Source organism: Chiloscyllium plagiosum, chromosome 14, assembly GCF_004010195.1.
Source record: "Chiloscyllium plagiosum isolate BGI_BamShark_2017 chromosome 14, ASM401019v2, whole genome shotgun sequence".
NCBI lineage: Eukaryota > Metazoa > Chordata > Chondrichthyes > Orectolobiformes > Hemiscylliidae > Chiloscyllium > Chiloscyllium plagiosum.
The window spans coordinates 46,406,095-46,420,724 of record NC_057723.1 but is presented as its reverse complement, the minus strand read 5'-3'; the positions used below and the strand labels follow the sequence as shown (position 1 = coordinate 46,420,724).

Here is a 14,630-nt window from a genome sequence, read left to right as displayed (position 1 = left end):
GCTTAACTACAATGTTCAAATAGAAGATGGTCCTGTGGTAATTTGTTTACTTCCTACTTCCTTATTTCCATTTACACCCCACATCCTGAACTTGCCAGTTACAGAACTGCTTTCTTTTAATCAGTCCTTCCTTATACTATTTGCCATAAATGACTAGTGCCTTGAAGTTGCCTCTGAAAGATCTCCATCCTCTCTTTTACTTTTCCAAATATTCTTCCAATCCAACCCCTTCAACCAATCTTTCAAATGCTCTTAGTAATACTGATAATAACACACTTCATAACACCTAATCTCTCTTTTCTTGGTGTAATGACCATTTTTGTTTCCTTTATGAAATTCCTGAGGACAAATAATTCAATGTTTAATGTTTTATCCAAACTATTTCTATGATTATATTTTGGTATCAGCATGTCACAATTTATCAGTCTGGCATTGGAGCCCAAGGACAGTATAAAAGTAGAATAATTTGAAATCAGAAAGCTAAAATATCTCTGAAATGGTCACTAAATGAGATAAATGAAATTTAGCAACAAAATTATTTTGTATGGAATAATAATCAGCATTTTGGTTTACAATCTCATGAGCAGAATGATAATTAAGTAATTTGTTTTAAAATTATTTGCTAGATTGTTGCAAACGATACAACCAACCCGACGAAATGTTGTTCCACAGCAACTGTTACAATCGACATTGTTGACATTAATGATCACAGCCCAGAGTTCCCACACCAAACATATGTCCTGACTGTGAAAGAAAATGCAGACATTGGAACTGTAGTTGGAATTGTTACAGTAAGTTTTATTTTATTTTGGTTTAATCTCAACTGAAATATTTTTTCTGAAGCTCTGAAATTATGTATTTATATGCAAGCTCAAGCTAACATAATGCGAACTATTTTACTGGATAGGATAAGCATTAATGGGTTTCCAAGGTGACCATGGTAGCTCTTGAGAGGTAATAGATGAGGAAGGGTCAGAACAGATGAGGCCAGCCAGAACAAAACAGCTTCTGTAGGGTGAGGAGGCTGAGGTGAGGTCAAATCAAAGAGAGCTTCAGATTCATGGTGACTTGCTGGCTTTTCCATGATCGGTCAATCATGGGAGACCAGTTGTTACCAGTAGCGGTTGTACCTAAGGGTCAAGCTCACAGCTACCGGCAAAGAAGAAAGAAACTGAGGAAGAGGAGGTGGAGAGACCCTAAGGGGAGACAGAAACTTTGCTTCTGAGAAATGCTTTGCACTATCTAATTGAGAGAAACACTGCACCATCAGATTCATTTATGTTTTTGTCACATTTGAAAACTTCGGATCCATTAGAGAATTTATCATCTGTACTCAGTAATTGCAATTGTGTCCTCATGAAGATCACAATCCAATAGACAGATTCCAACACTATTCAATCACTGTTTATGTACATTCAAATCAAACTATTTGAATTTACCAAAATCAACAGCACTTACTACTATTACACTTTCCACACTGGTGTTTATGCTTAGTGGCTGTCTTATGTAATTTAGTGCTACTATGAAATACAATGGCAGATGCAGCAGCAGGTGAGGTGGATGACTGCTGAGAATCTGAAGACAGCAGTTCAGATATTCTCTTGGGGAGTTCTTCAGAGGTTTGGAACCGTCATGGTTCTGTCTCTCATTGCATCATCTCAGAAGAATGAGCCTTGAGTAGTTTTGGATGCCAAGCTGACAGCTAACTGTCAGGATAATGTTGTATTGGTGGAAGAGGGAAACAGGAATTCTATTTGGAGAGAGTCTAGTTTGATTTGACTCAACCATTTCTACGTTTCTAAGTCAGGTCTTTTAGGTAGCCTGTGCAATGATCTGGGGGAGGGCAGGTCTGTGGGTATTCGAGACACTCTGCAAACCACATCCAGCTGAGGAACCCACAGCCACAATGGCAGCTATCTGCGCTTCCATTGCTGCACTTCATCACTCTGTGGAAGCTGAAATGACTATACTGGAATATGTGACTTGTGTCATCAGATGCTGTGTAATGTTAGACTCCAAAAGTTGCTGTCTGGAATTGACATGCCTCTCCACAATCAAGGGGGGATGTTCCAAGATATGTGTCAAGCCATTGAACATAGAACATAGAACATTACAGTGCAGTACAGGCCCTTCAGCCCTCAATGCTGCATCAACCTGTAAAACCAATCTGAAGCCCATCAACCTACACTATTCCATTCTCGTCCATATGTCCAATGATCATTTAAATGCCCTTAAAGTTGGTGAGTCTACTACTGTTGCAGGCCGTACGTTCCATGCCCTTACTACTCTCTGAGTAAAGAAACCACCTCTGACATCTGTCCTATATCTATTACTCCTCAATTTAATGCTATGTCCACCTGTACTAGCCACCGCCATCTGAGGAAAAAGGCTCTCAGTGTCCAACCTATCTTACCCTCTGATTATCTTGTATGGCTCAATGAAGTCACCTCTCAACCTTCTTCTCTCTAATAAAAACAGCCTCATGTCCCTCAGCCTTTCCTCATAAGACCTTCCCTCCATACCTGGCAACATCCTAGTAAATCTCCTTTGAACCCTTTCAAAGCTTCCATATCCTTCCTATAATGCAGAGACCAGAAACGTACGCAATACTCTAAATTGGCTGTACCAGAGTTTTGTATAGCTGCAACATGATCATATGGTTCCGAAACTCAATCTCTCTACCAATAAAAGCTAACATACTGTGTGCCTTCTTAACAACCTTATCAACCTGGGCGGCAACTTTCAAGGATCTATCTACCTTGGCACTGTAATCTCTCTGCTCATCTACACTACCAAGAATCTTACCATTAGCCCAATACTCTGTATTCCTGTTCCTCCTTCCAAAGTGAATCATCTCATACTTATCCACATTAAACTCCATTTGCCACCTCTCAGCCCAGCTCTGCAGCTTATTAAGGTCCCTCTGAAACTTACAGCATCCTTTGGCACTATCTACAACTCTACCGACCTTAGTGTCACCCACAAATTTACCCTTCTATGCCCTAATTTATAAAAAATGACAAACAGCAGTGGACCCAAACAGATCCTTGCCGTACACGACTAATATTTCCCATCAACCACCACCCTCTGTCATCCTTCAGCTAGCCAATTTCTGATCCAAACCGCTAAATCACCCTCAATCCCATGCCTCCATATTTTGTGCAATAACCTACCATGGGGAACCTTATCGAACACCTTATTTAAATCCACATACACCACATCAACTGCTTTAACCTCATCCACCTGTTTGGTCACCTTCTCAAAGAACTCAATAAGGTTTATGACGCATGACCTGCCCTTCACAAAACCGTATTGACTATCCCTAATCAACATATTCCTTTCTCGATGATTTAAAATCCTGTCTCTTATAGCCCTTTCCAGTACTTTACCCACAACCGAAGTAAGGCTCACTGGTCTATAATTACCAGAGTTGTCTATACTCCCCTTCTTGAACAAGGGAATAACATGTGCTATCCTCTAGTCTTCTGGCATTATGCCCGTAGCCAATGAACAAAATAAAGCTCAATGACAAATGCTCGGCAAACTCCTCCCTGGCTTCCCAGAGAATCCTAGGATAAATCCCATCTGACCCAGGATACTTATCTATTTTTAATCTTTCCAGAATTGGTAGCACCTCCTCCTTGTGAACCTCAATCCCATCCAGTTGAGTAGCCTGTATCTCAGTATTGTCCTCGACAACATTGTCTTTTTTCTAGTGTGAGTACTGACGAAAAGTATTCATTTAACACTTCCCCTATTCCTCTGACTCCATGCACAGCTTCCCACTGCTATCCTTGATTGGTCCTCATCTTACTCTTGTCATTCTTTTATTCCTGATATACCGATAGAAAACCTTAGGGTTTTCTTTGATCCTATCCGCCAATGACTTCTCATGTCCCCTCCAAGCTCTTCTTAGCTCTCTCTTTCGGTCTTTCATGGCTAACTTGTAACTCTCAAACGCTTTAGCTGAGCCATCACATCTCATCCTAACATAAGCCTTCTTCTTCCTCTTGACAAGAGATTCAACTTCCTTAGTGAACCACAGCTCCTGCGCTCAACAACTTCCTCCCTGCCTGACAGGTACATACTTACCAAGGATCTCCAGTAGCTGTTCCTTGAATAAGTTCCACATTTCAATTGTTCCCAACCTCTGCAGTTTCCTTCCCAATCCTATGCATCCTAAATTTTGCCTAATCACATTGTAATTGCCTTTCCTCCAGCTATAACTCTTGCCTTGCGGTACATACTTATTCTTTTCTATCATTAAAGTAAACATAACCGAATTGTAGTCACTGTCACCAAAGTGCTCACCTACCTCCAAATCCAACACCTGGCTGGGTTCATTACCCAGTACCAAATCTAATGTGGCCTAGCCCCTTGTTGGCCTGTCTACATACTGATTCAGGAAAACATCCTCCACAGATTGGACAAAAACTGACCCATCTAAAGTATTCAAACTATAGTATTCCCAGTCAATATTTGGAAAGTTAAAATCCCCCATAGCAACCACCCTGTCACTCTCGCTCCTATCAAGGATCATCTTTGCTGTCCTATCCTCTGCATCTCTGGAACTATTCGGAAGCCAATAGAAAACTCCCAACAGGGTGACTTCTCCTTTCCTATATCTAACCTCAGCCCATGCTATCTCAGTAGACGAGTCCTCAAACATCTTTTCTGCAACTGTAATACTGTCCTTGACTAACAATGTCATACCTTTCCCCCCCTCCCTCCCCCTTCTTTTACCATTTTCTCTGTTCTTATGAAACATCTAAATCGTGGAACCTGCAACAACCATTCCTGCCCCTTCTCTAGCCATGTCACCAAAATGGCTGCAACATCGAAATCCCAGGTACCCACCCAAGCTGCAAGTTCACCCACCTTATTTTGGATGCTCCTGGCACTGAAGTTGACACACTTCAGACCAACCTCTTGTTCCTGGTGCCTTCTTGTGATCTTGAAACCTTATTTCTGACCTCACTTCTCTCAACTTCCTGTATACTCGAACTACAATTTAGGTTCCCATCCCACTGCTGAATTAGTTTAAACCACCCATTGTTGAGCAATGAGACATCAACAGAATGTATAATATGATGATATATAATGATTTAATAATGTCAGTGTCATAAAATTATGCAATGCGATCTGCAAGAGGCAGAAACTCTCTCTGAGTCTAAGAGAAGGTGTGTATCTACTATTCTGTAAATAAAAAGTTTGAACGGAAACATCTTGGATTCAAGAAGCAATACTTGGGAGAATAAAACTAATTAGACTCCATGCACATAATAGAACGTTATGTACTACTTATTCTTGAAAATAAAAGAATGGTAAAAATGTGCAAACGTTTCTGACAGTTGTGTTTTGTGTCTGATATCTCAGTTGTTTGAAAAGCTGTGAAGTAAGTTTGAAATTTGAGATTAATGGCTATGAAAGCTATACTATGGAATGTCACTGTATAATTAAATGGTGGATGCAGCACATCAAGGTTGTGATACTGGTGTTGGTACAATTATTGGGATTAACATCTCTCCACTGCTGTAACTCCTTCAACAGGATCTCCTCTGAGAACTTGCAATTTCTCTCCTTGGGCCCCACAGCCATCATGATAGGAGCCATCGTCTGCCAACCAGAGCACACCATGGGTGGAATTTAACAGGGCTACTGGGAGCAGAAAATGTGGTTAATGGGGTCACTTAGGCAGGAACTGCAATATTAACTTCACAATGGTGGTTTGGGTTTAAGGAATTAATTTGTATGTATTTCAGCAGGAGATTAGCACATATCTGGTGACAGGAATGTCTATTCCCTTTATTTGCATGTCATTCACAGTTATTAACTCATACCTTCTCCAAATTATGTCAACAATAAATCAAGAAATCCCTGACACCTGATTTATGACTGGTTGAAGGTAGTGTCCGCCAGGTGAAGTGCTCTGTTTGGATCATAGATGAGTGGTTGACTTTATTGAACACTGAAGAAACGGGAGGGGTGCATGGGAAATCTTGATGGACGTGAGTGTTGGTAGCAGTGAGTGTGAATTGGAAGAGGATGATATAGAGTGAGGGACAGAACATGATTGAACTTGGGAGGTGTGTGGGATGTCACTATGAGAACTGGGGAAGGTTGTCAGGAAGCGATATAGAGTTATGGGAGGGTGAATAATGAGGCTAAAAGGTTTGGATCTATGAAGAGAGATGAAAGCTTACCTTCCAGACAATAGCCTCCTAAATCAATTGTCCCAATATGAGCTTCTCTGCATGCCTTTGTGCTTATTGTGGGGGCTCATTCTCAGTCACCCAGAGATACAATGCGATAACCTGATGGTGGATTGGGTTATTTCCTGTTCATCCCTACAGTGTGAAGACATGTGCCTCACATGGTTGCATCTAGCACTTTAAAATTGATATTAAATTCTATAAGCAGGGGTTGCTGATATGCAAGCAGAAATGACACACACTTCCACCACCGTGACCCCACCTCTCAGGCTAAATTCCAACCCACACCTTCAGTTGGGGACGTCTGTCCTCAAAGATTGCTCCTGAGCAGCATTTCAGTATGAAATGTGTGCCTTTAAATCATGGGATTTCCCCAAAATCTGCCTTCTAACAGAGAGATATAAGGGGCTGTTTGCATCATATTGTGAGCTTAAGTGTTTGATGCCCAGAAATGGAAACAAGAGTGGGAATTTTTAGATGCTGGCTTTCTAAAAGTTTTTATTTCCAGTCTCCTCTCTGAACCATTAATATCTCATCTTTTCAAAGTTCTTATTTTAAAAGATGCATCAGCATTACCAGTTGGGTTTCTACTTGATCACATTTGTATTTCTCTTTTTGTATCTCACAATACATTCATAACTACGTTTGCCCAAATACTTCCCTGAATATCTGTGGCTGGGCTAAATTAAATTGATGTTTTCAGCACACTGAATGGTTTGATCTTTCAGTTAATTTGTTGAGACAGTATACTTAGCAATGACTAATATTTCCTTCAAACTTAATCTGGATTAATCAAAATGTTCATTGATTTCTCTGTGGCAAAAAAGTTTTTAAGAAATCATAACACAAAAAAGTTGTTACTAATGTTATCATTATTATTTATTTTGAATCTTGTTCCATAGGCAACAGATCCCGACAGTGGACCCTTTGGTAAAATTACATACAGCCTGTTACCAAAGAGCATGTATGTATACATAAATCAATACTTTTGACCTGTTGTTTTGAATTATTAGCTTTTCTAACTGACCTTAATGTATTTTAATAAAATAAAGCCACCATAATCCTACTGGACCACAGGTTTGCTCTCTGATTAGAGACAGACAACTGATCCTGGTGTTAACCATCCCTCAGCCAAGGGGAGAGATTGAGAATGAATGACCATTATGGTAACCTAAGCAAGGGTGGAAATTGGACCTGTGCTATGAGAGTACTTCTACATTGTAAACCAGTCACCCAGCCAGCTAAGCTAACCATCCCCTAGTATTTTCATAGAAGCAAGTCAGTTATCTAATCTTGATGCCATCTGGAGCATGAAAGCTGTTGGTAGTATGTGAACAATGATAGAAACTAAGGGGTTGCTTTTGAATGTTTGGTTAAAAAAAATGCGCAGTGTACGAAGTTGGTATCAAAATGCTGCAGCTCATTTCTTGCCTGGTAGGAATAGTTAAAATAGAATATTAATATGCCTAATATTAACTTGCATTTCCAATTTTCTGAAAATGCTCTGCAGGTCATTCACCATCATAAAGCGATAAGACACAATGTGATATTTTGAGTGTGTACCCTTCAAGAAAACACTGATAGACAATACATTCCTGAAATCATGAGTTTTTAAAAAAGATTTGAACAATGAATGAAAAACTGTGAACTCTCAAATTCATCCTAGAGTTTGTGTCAACCTGTATAGACAGTTTGGCATAAAGTTTCCATAGTTGAGCAACTTGATGCATCAATCATTTCAAATCATATCAATAAACATGGCTACCAACTCAATAGAATTCTGAACTCCACAATATTTAACATCTTCAGCAGAGGAAGGAAATGCATTTGAGGGAAGTAAACACAAAAAACTTTGTGTGTAGATAAATGTCTTAACCTCTTCTTTTCCTTTGAAGAATTAGTCCCTCAGCCCAGCAGCTGAGGAGTGGAAATATGGGAAAGAATTCTAGTACTTTTTGAATTTTTTCACTTTAGTCAATCTTGCGTGATGACTCCTGACTGAGAGGGGCTGGAAGTGGAATGGAGATAGGCAGTTCTTCCATTCATTCTCCTTCCATGCCAATGTCATTTTTCAGGATGATGTCTAATGAAGGCAGGGTTTCTGGAAACCTCACAATGTACATACACTGCAGTGAGCTGTGTGTATGTTTGAAAGAAGCACAAATGTGTGCTGTTGAGAGTTGCACTGTCTGAAGTGCAGTCACTCCCAAAGTCACCAATGAAGGGCCATCAAAGTATGGCCTTGGGAAACCTTGGAGAGTCAGGCCTGTGAACTCAGCCTTTACTGTGGAGTGTTAAGACATTATTGCAAAATGAAGGCAGGAGATTTGTAATGCTGTTTCTGAGATGGGTTTCCATTGCATTCATGCAAATGTCCTGACTACCTGGGATTTAGAATGTGTTTAAACCTAGGACAAAGTAAGTATTTGAAAGCTGCACCTCCTGTACTTTCCAACATATATCGTACCGCTAAAATATTTATCATTTAGAAAATTCAAACATGAAATATTGAAGTAACAAAAATATGATAAGAACACTACTTAGAATTTTTATTGATTGCCTAGAGAACTTGTATGTGAATTCCAGAATGCTGCTTATTAATTTAATTGTTGTTTTAACTGAAGACAGGAATTTAAAGTTGACAACGAGACGGGCAAAATTACTGTTGAGAACAATACATTACTTGACAGAGAGAAACGTTCCATATATTATGCGACTGTTCAAGCAACAGATGGTGAGGGCCGTAAGGGTACAACATCACTTGAAATTGTCTTAGAAGATGTAAATGATAACCGTCCAGTAATGTCAAGAGAGTCCTATACTGCATTCATCACTGAAAACCAAGGAAACGAATTAAACATTAAAATTGAAGTAGGTCAAAATCTAACATGTTTATAGTTCTTTTCTGTATTCCATTTTTGTAAATTTTGTCTTGAAATTGAGTGAAGCTAGTTCTAGAGAATATTATATTATTATATTATAGAGAATAGGCGTGAGTCTTTGCATCTGCACCATCAGGTTGTATGTTCATTCCAGTAATCTTTCCCCACAATCAGTTATTTCCTCAACCTCAAAAGAGAATTTTGTTATCTCGCAACCTTATTACAAATATGTCATATTTTATGTTTTCCATAAGAAGCAAGTTGAATTAAATTGTTACTTCAGACACACATTTATACTGTTGTTATTCCAGCTGATGTTAGTCCTGGACAAGTCAGATTCCAGACTGAAATCTATCTTGATAAATTATGCTTTATTTTGCTTTAACAAGATGATGTCTTACTGAAAAGGAAGTATGTAAAGCTACATTAATTTTAACAATAAAACCAAAGTTCGTTAAGCAAAGCAAAATACACAAGTTATTTACACATAATATGTCTTTCAATATGTTGAATCATCTCAGACTCCTTCAGTCTTCAGCCAATTTGATTAATTCCAAATGATATCATAAAACAGTTGGAGGCACTGGTTATGGGCCGTGACACTCCGGCCATAATACTGAAGACTTGTGCTCCAGTACTTGCCGCATCCTGACCCCAGTACGTGTGCAGCATTGGCATCTACCCAACAATGTAGAAAATTGTCCAATTATGTCCTGTACATAAAAAACAGGAAAAATTTAACCTGGGTAATCACTGCCCCATCAGTCCACTCTTGATCAACAAGAGGATGTCATCAACAATGTTATCATGCAGCATCTGCTCAGCAATACCTGCCTAGTGAGACCCAGTTTAGTTCAAACCTTGCCTTGGCTCAAACATGGACAAAAGTGCTGAATTCCAGAGGTGAGGTAAGAATGACAGCCCTTGACATCAAGGCTGCATTTGATTGAGTGTGGCAGCAAGAAAACCTAACAAACCTGAATCAATGGGCATCAGTGGGCAAACACTGTGCTGGTTGGAATCATACCTGCTTGTGATTTTTGGAGGTCAGTCTTCTCAGTTCCAGGGCATCTCTGGGTAGTGTCCTAGGCCCAACCATCTTCAGCAATAGCCTTCCCTCCATCATAAGGTTAGAAGCAGGGATGTTTGCTGATGACTGCACAATGTTCAGCACTATTCATGATTCCTCAGATACTGAAGCAGTCCATATCTAAATTCAGGTTTTGACTGACAAGTGGCAAGCAACTTTTGTGTGGCACAATTGCCAAACAATGATCATCTCTGACAAAAGAGAATCTAATTCAATGGAATTACATTCACTGAAGGCCCCACTATCAACATCCTGGGGGTTACAATTGACCATAAACTGATTTGGACCTAATTATATAAATACAGTGGCTCCAAGAGTAGTTCAGAGGCTAGGATTATTGCAGCAAGTAACTCTTCTCCTGACACAACTCAGGAGTATGTTGAAATAGCCCCCACTTGCCTGGATGGCTGTAGCTCCAACATCCCCAAGAATCTTGACACCACTTGACTGGCACCACATCCACAAACATCCACTGTCTCTATCACCGATGCTCAGTAGCAGTAGTGTGCACTACAGAAATTCATCAAGGCTCCTTAGAGCCAGCACATTCCAAACCCATAATTCCTCTCAGGAAGGATCAGGGCAACAGATATATGGAAACTCCACAGCCTACAATTTCCCCTCCAAGCCACACAGTATCCTGACTTGGAAATATATAATTTGGAATTATAAAATTTCTTCAGTGTCACTAGCTCATAATTTTGATACTCTCTGCTTAACTGCTCTGTGATTCTACCTACATCAAATTGACTGCAGCTGTTCAAGAAGGCAGCTCATCACCACCTCCTCTGCGGCAACTAAGATGGGCAATGAATGCTGGCCAAATCAGTGTGTGAGAAACGAAGATCAGTCACTTCAATAATTTCAGTCTGAGACAAGATCTGAATCAGTAGTGTCATTTATTTCGCTCTTGAAAGAGGGGTGTGGTGTCTACTGTGTACAAAGGCAGTCACACACACACACTGAATTCAACTAGTACACAATATTTATGTAATTTGTTTCCCCTCTCTCCTCCCATTGCTCCTCCCCTGTTTACATCTCCCACTTCTCTAAGACTGGCACCCATTACTCTTATTTATCTCTTGCCTTATCCGCCCTTGTCTGTGACAAAATGCTTATTTCTGGCCTCACAAGGCCGTTTGACCACCTGCCTCTGTGGTCCATTGTTAGGTATATCCTCCTTCACTACCATCTGTTTCCCTTACTTGTTATGACTTCATGACTTCTTGATTGTGGTTTGTTCTTGTTTTTGCAGAAGCTGAAATAGATGCTTATAACTACTGTTTGTATAGGCATATCTAGCTTAACCCCCTCCCCTCACAGCATCTTATCTATTTGTCTGTAACATCTACCATTGTTTGCAGGCACATTTCATTCTTGTATACACAGTTTAGCTAATACAAAAACAATAATATATTTCCTTCACATACATTAGATTAGATTAGATTACTTACAGTGTGGAAACAAGCCCTTCGGCCCAACAAGTCCACACCGACCCGCCGAAGCGCAACACACCCATACCCCTACATTTACCCCTTTACCTAACACTACGGTCAATTTAGCATGGCCAATTCACCTGACCTGCACATCTTTGGACTGTGGGAGGAAACCGGAGCACCCGGAGGAAACCCACGCAGACACGGGGAGAATGTGCAAACTCCACACAGTCAGTCGCCTGAGTCGGGAATTGAACCCGGGTCTCTGGCGCTGTGAGGCAGCAGTGCTAACCACTGTGCCACTGTGCCGCCCATAGTTTTCATTCCTGTTGACTCAGCTCTTGGCTGAAACAATTATACACTGGTGTGAGTTAATTTATCTTGAATAAGTAATTATGATTGCAGAGGTAACACTACTTTACCTATATCCCACAAGTGGCACTCATATCTCATGCATGAATAAATAAAAAATATTAAAGAGATTAAAAAAGAAAGGTCATCTTATAAATTTGTTTTGAATTTCTTTTGTTTTGTAAAGGCTTTTGACAATGATGAGGTCAACGCCAATAACAGTGAGATTCGCTATGCAATAGTTGCTGGTGACGACCAACAAAATTTTACCATTGATCCGATCTCAGGTGATCTCCGTTCAATTGGTCCCATAGATCGAGAGGCCATGACATCTTCAGATGGAAAAATTGATCTAATTGTGAAAGCTTATGATTTAGGAGTTCCTTCTCTTTCAACAACTGTCAATGTTACTATCCATGTAGAGGTAAGCATTTGAACTTCTTAAAACTTTGGATAGTTGGTTGTGTTTTCAGAAATAACGAGGTAAAATACACGTGTATCTGCTGTATTTAGGTACCCAAAATCAAATTCACAATGACGCCTTCTGTTGTTATCAATTTCAAAATGACTCTCATTCCTTCATTCCTTGAAATGACTCCTTAAAAAAAACACCTGTTTATTCTTGAAAAGTTTTGAACAATTAACTCTATCATGTAATACTAAGTTTCAGAGCATTGCTCAAGAGAATTTAACTTTGTTTGGTATGTCTTAATTTATGAAGTTTGCTCAGAATTTTGGCGTCAACTTAATACTTTTTGTACTACTGCTAGGTTTGAGAAATCATTTTCTATTCTCTATTTACAAGAAGCTGAGAATATGCTTGGCTAGTTATTTGTTACATACATGGAGAGAGATGGTAACTTTTATAAGCATTTTTAAGTTCCCACTGACCAATAGATGAAATTGAATGGTAAGGTTCCAAGTTTTAAGTCTTTTACTGGAACAAATTAAAATCAACATTGACTAAATATTATGTCATAGGCAACGAATACTCTAAACTACAGGTTATTTATAGCTTGACGTGAAGGATGACCTGCATTGCATACTTACTTTGCTCTTTGTTAAAAAAAATCCCAAAGTCTCTCAGCTTTAATTCCTTCTATCCATTTTTCTCAGTTGTGGTATCCTATTTCCATCAACAATCCTGTCCCTTGGTCTTCTGTGTATTCCTAAACTGTCTTCTAGAAACAAGGCTCATTCTGAAATATAGCAAAGTAAGAAGAAAAATTGACTTTTCAGTCCCTTGGGCCTCCTCTGACATTCGAGATCATGGCTGACCATCCATCTCAAAACCAATTTTCTGGGCAGTGAAGTGACCCTTTCCCACAGCCTGCCTTCATACTTAGCAGTCTCTGTGGCTGCCTCTGAACTCTTCCCTGAGGTGACTGGCCTGACTCCTATACACACACTTCCCCTCACCCTCAGAATCAAAGCTTGCAGCTTGCTCCCAGCTCGGGAACAAAAATCAGGCAAACATCCTTAAGCCAACAAGAGGACCTGTTGTCTTTGATTGTGCAATGAGCCAGATTTAGTTACCAGACCAATGTTTTCTGGCATAACCATTTGTATGTAAACATAGGAACAGTTAATTGGGAGCAAGCTTACGTTATTCGAATCCTCGAGCCTGCTTTGCTATTCAGTAAGATTATATCTGATCTGATTGTGCTCTTGCCTCCATATTCCTGCCTACTGCTGGTAACCTTTATGTAATAGCAGTCAGAATCAGAGTGAATTTAACATCATATTTGAAAGGAAGAAAAAAGATTTAAGTTAACCCAATGTCAATGGGAGACAAGGTATGGACATACAGTTGTTCTGCTATAATGTGGTAATTCCATTCTCGTGCAACCCCGTGTTACAAGAAAATCGTGTAATAGCAGCACCATTTAAACTAATGGGGCTAGAATTGCATTATAACAAAAATGCGCTTTAAAAGGTGGTTCTTTAAAACCAGTGTCCCCAATTCATCAATTGTGTTACAATGAATTCGCATGAACGAAATGCGCATTATAGCAGAACAACCTGTATTTGTAAGTAAAATGACAAAATATCAATGGAAATTAATGTGATTCAGATCCACCATACCTTTAAGGCGCAGGCGCTCTAGTGCAATTGTAATCAGCCATGGACAAATAAAGAGGTAAAAGACAATATAAAACAAAGGGCAATATGACATGTAAACAAAAATGCTTATCTCAGTGAATAGGGGAGATACAGAAAACAGCAAAGATTGACAAAACCAATCATAAGGGGTACAAAAGGGGAGTACAAAAAGAAACTTTTAAGATCAGCATGATTTTTATGATTTGGAGATGCCGGTGTTGGACTGAGGTGTGCAAAGTTAAAAATCACACAACACCAGGTTATAGTCCAACAGGTTTAAATGGAAGCACACTGGCTTTCGGAGCGACACTCCTTCATCAGGTGGTAGTGGAGGGCTCAATCCTCACACACAGAATTTATAGCAAAAATTAACAGTGTGATGTAACTGATTATACATTGAAAAATTGATTGTCTGTTAAGCCTTTCATCTGTTAGAATACAGTGATAGTTTCACTTCTTTCATGTGTAAATCACAAAATCTTTTTTTAAAAAAAGTTGCATTCTCAGGTTAGCTGTTACCAATGGTGATAGCTAGACAATATGTTGAAGGTGTTAG

At 39.5% G+C, this 14,630-nt stretch overlaps 1 protein-coding gene across 1 annotated transcript in view; it reads left to right on the top strand.

Annotated features, from left to right (window-relative positions):
- Positions 1–14,630, top strand: part of cdhr2 (cadherin related family member 2) — a 107,351-nt gene that overhangs the window by 36,424 nt on the left and 56,297 nt on the right. Inside the window, exons 14-17 of the mRNA XM_043703737.1 lie at positions 627–791; positions 7,115–7,176; positions 8,837–9,083; positions 12,159–12,395. Coding sequence (XP_043559672.1) covers positions 627–791; positions 7,115–7,176; positions 8,837–9,083; positions 12,159–12,395 — 711 coding nt within the window. The remainder of the gene's footprint in view (positions 1–626; positions 792–7,114; positions 7,177–8,836; positions 9,084–12,158; positions 12,396–14,630) is intronic.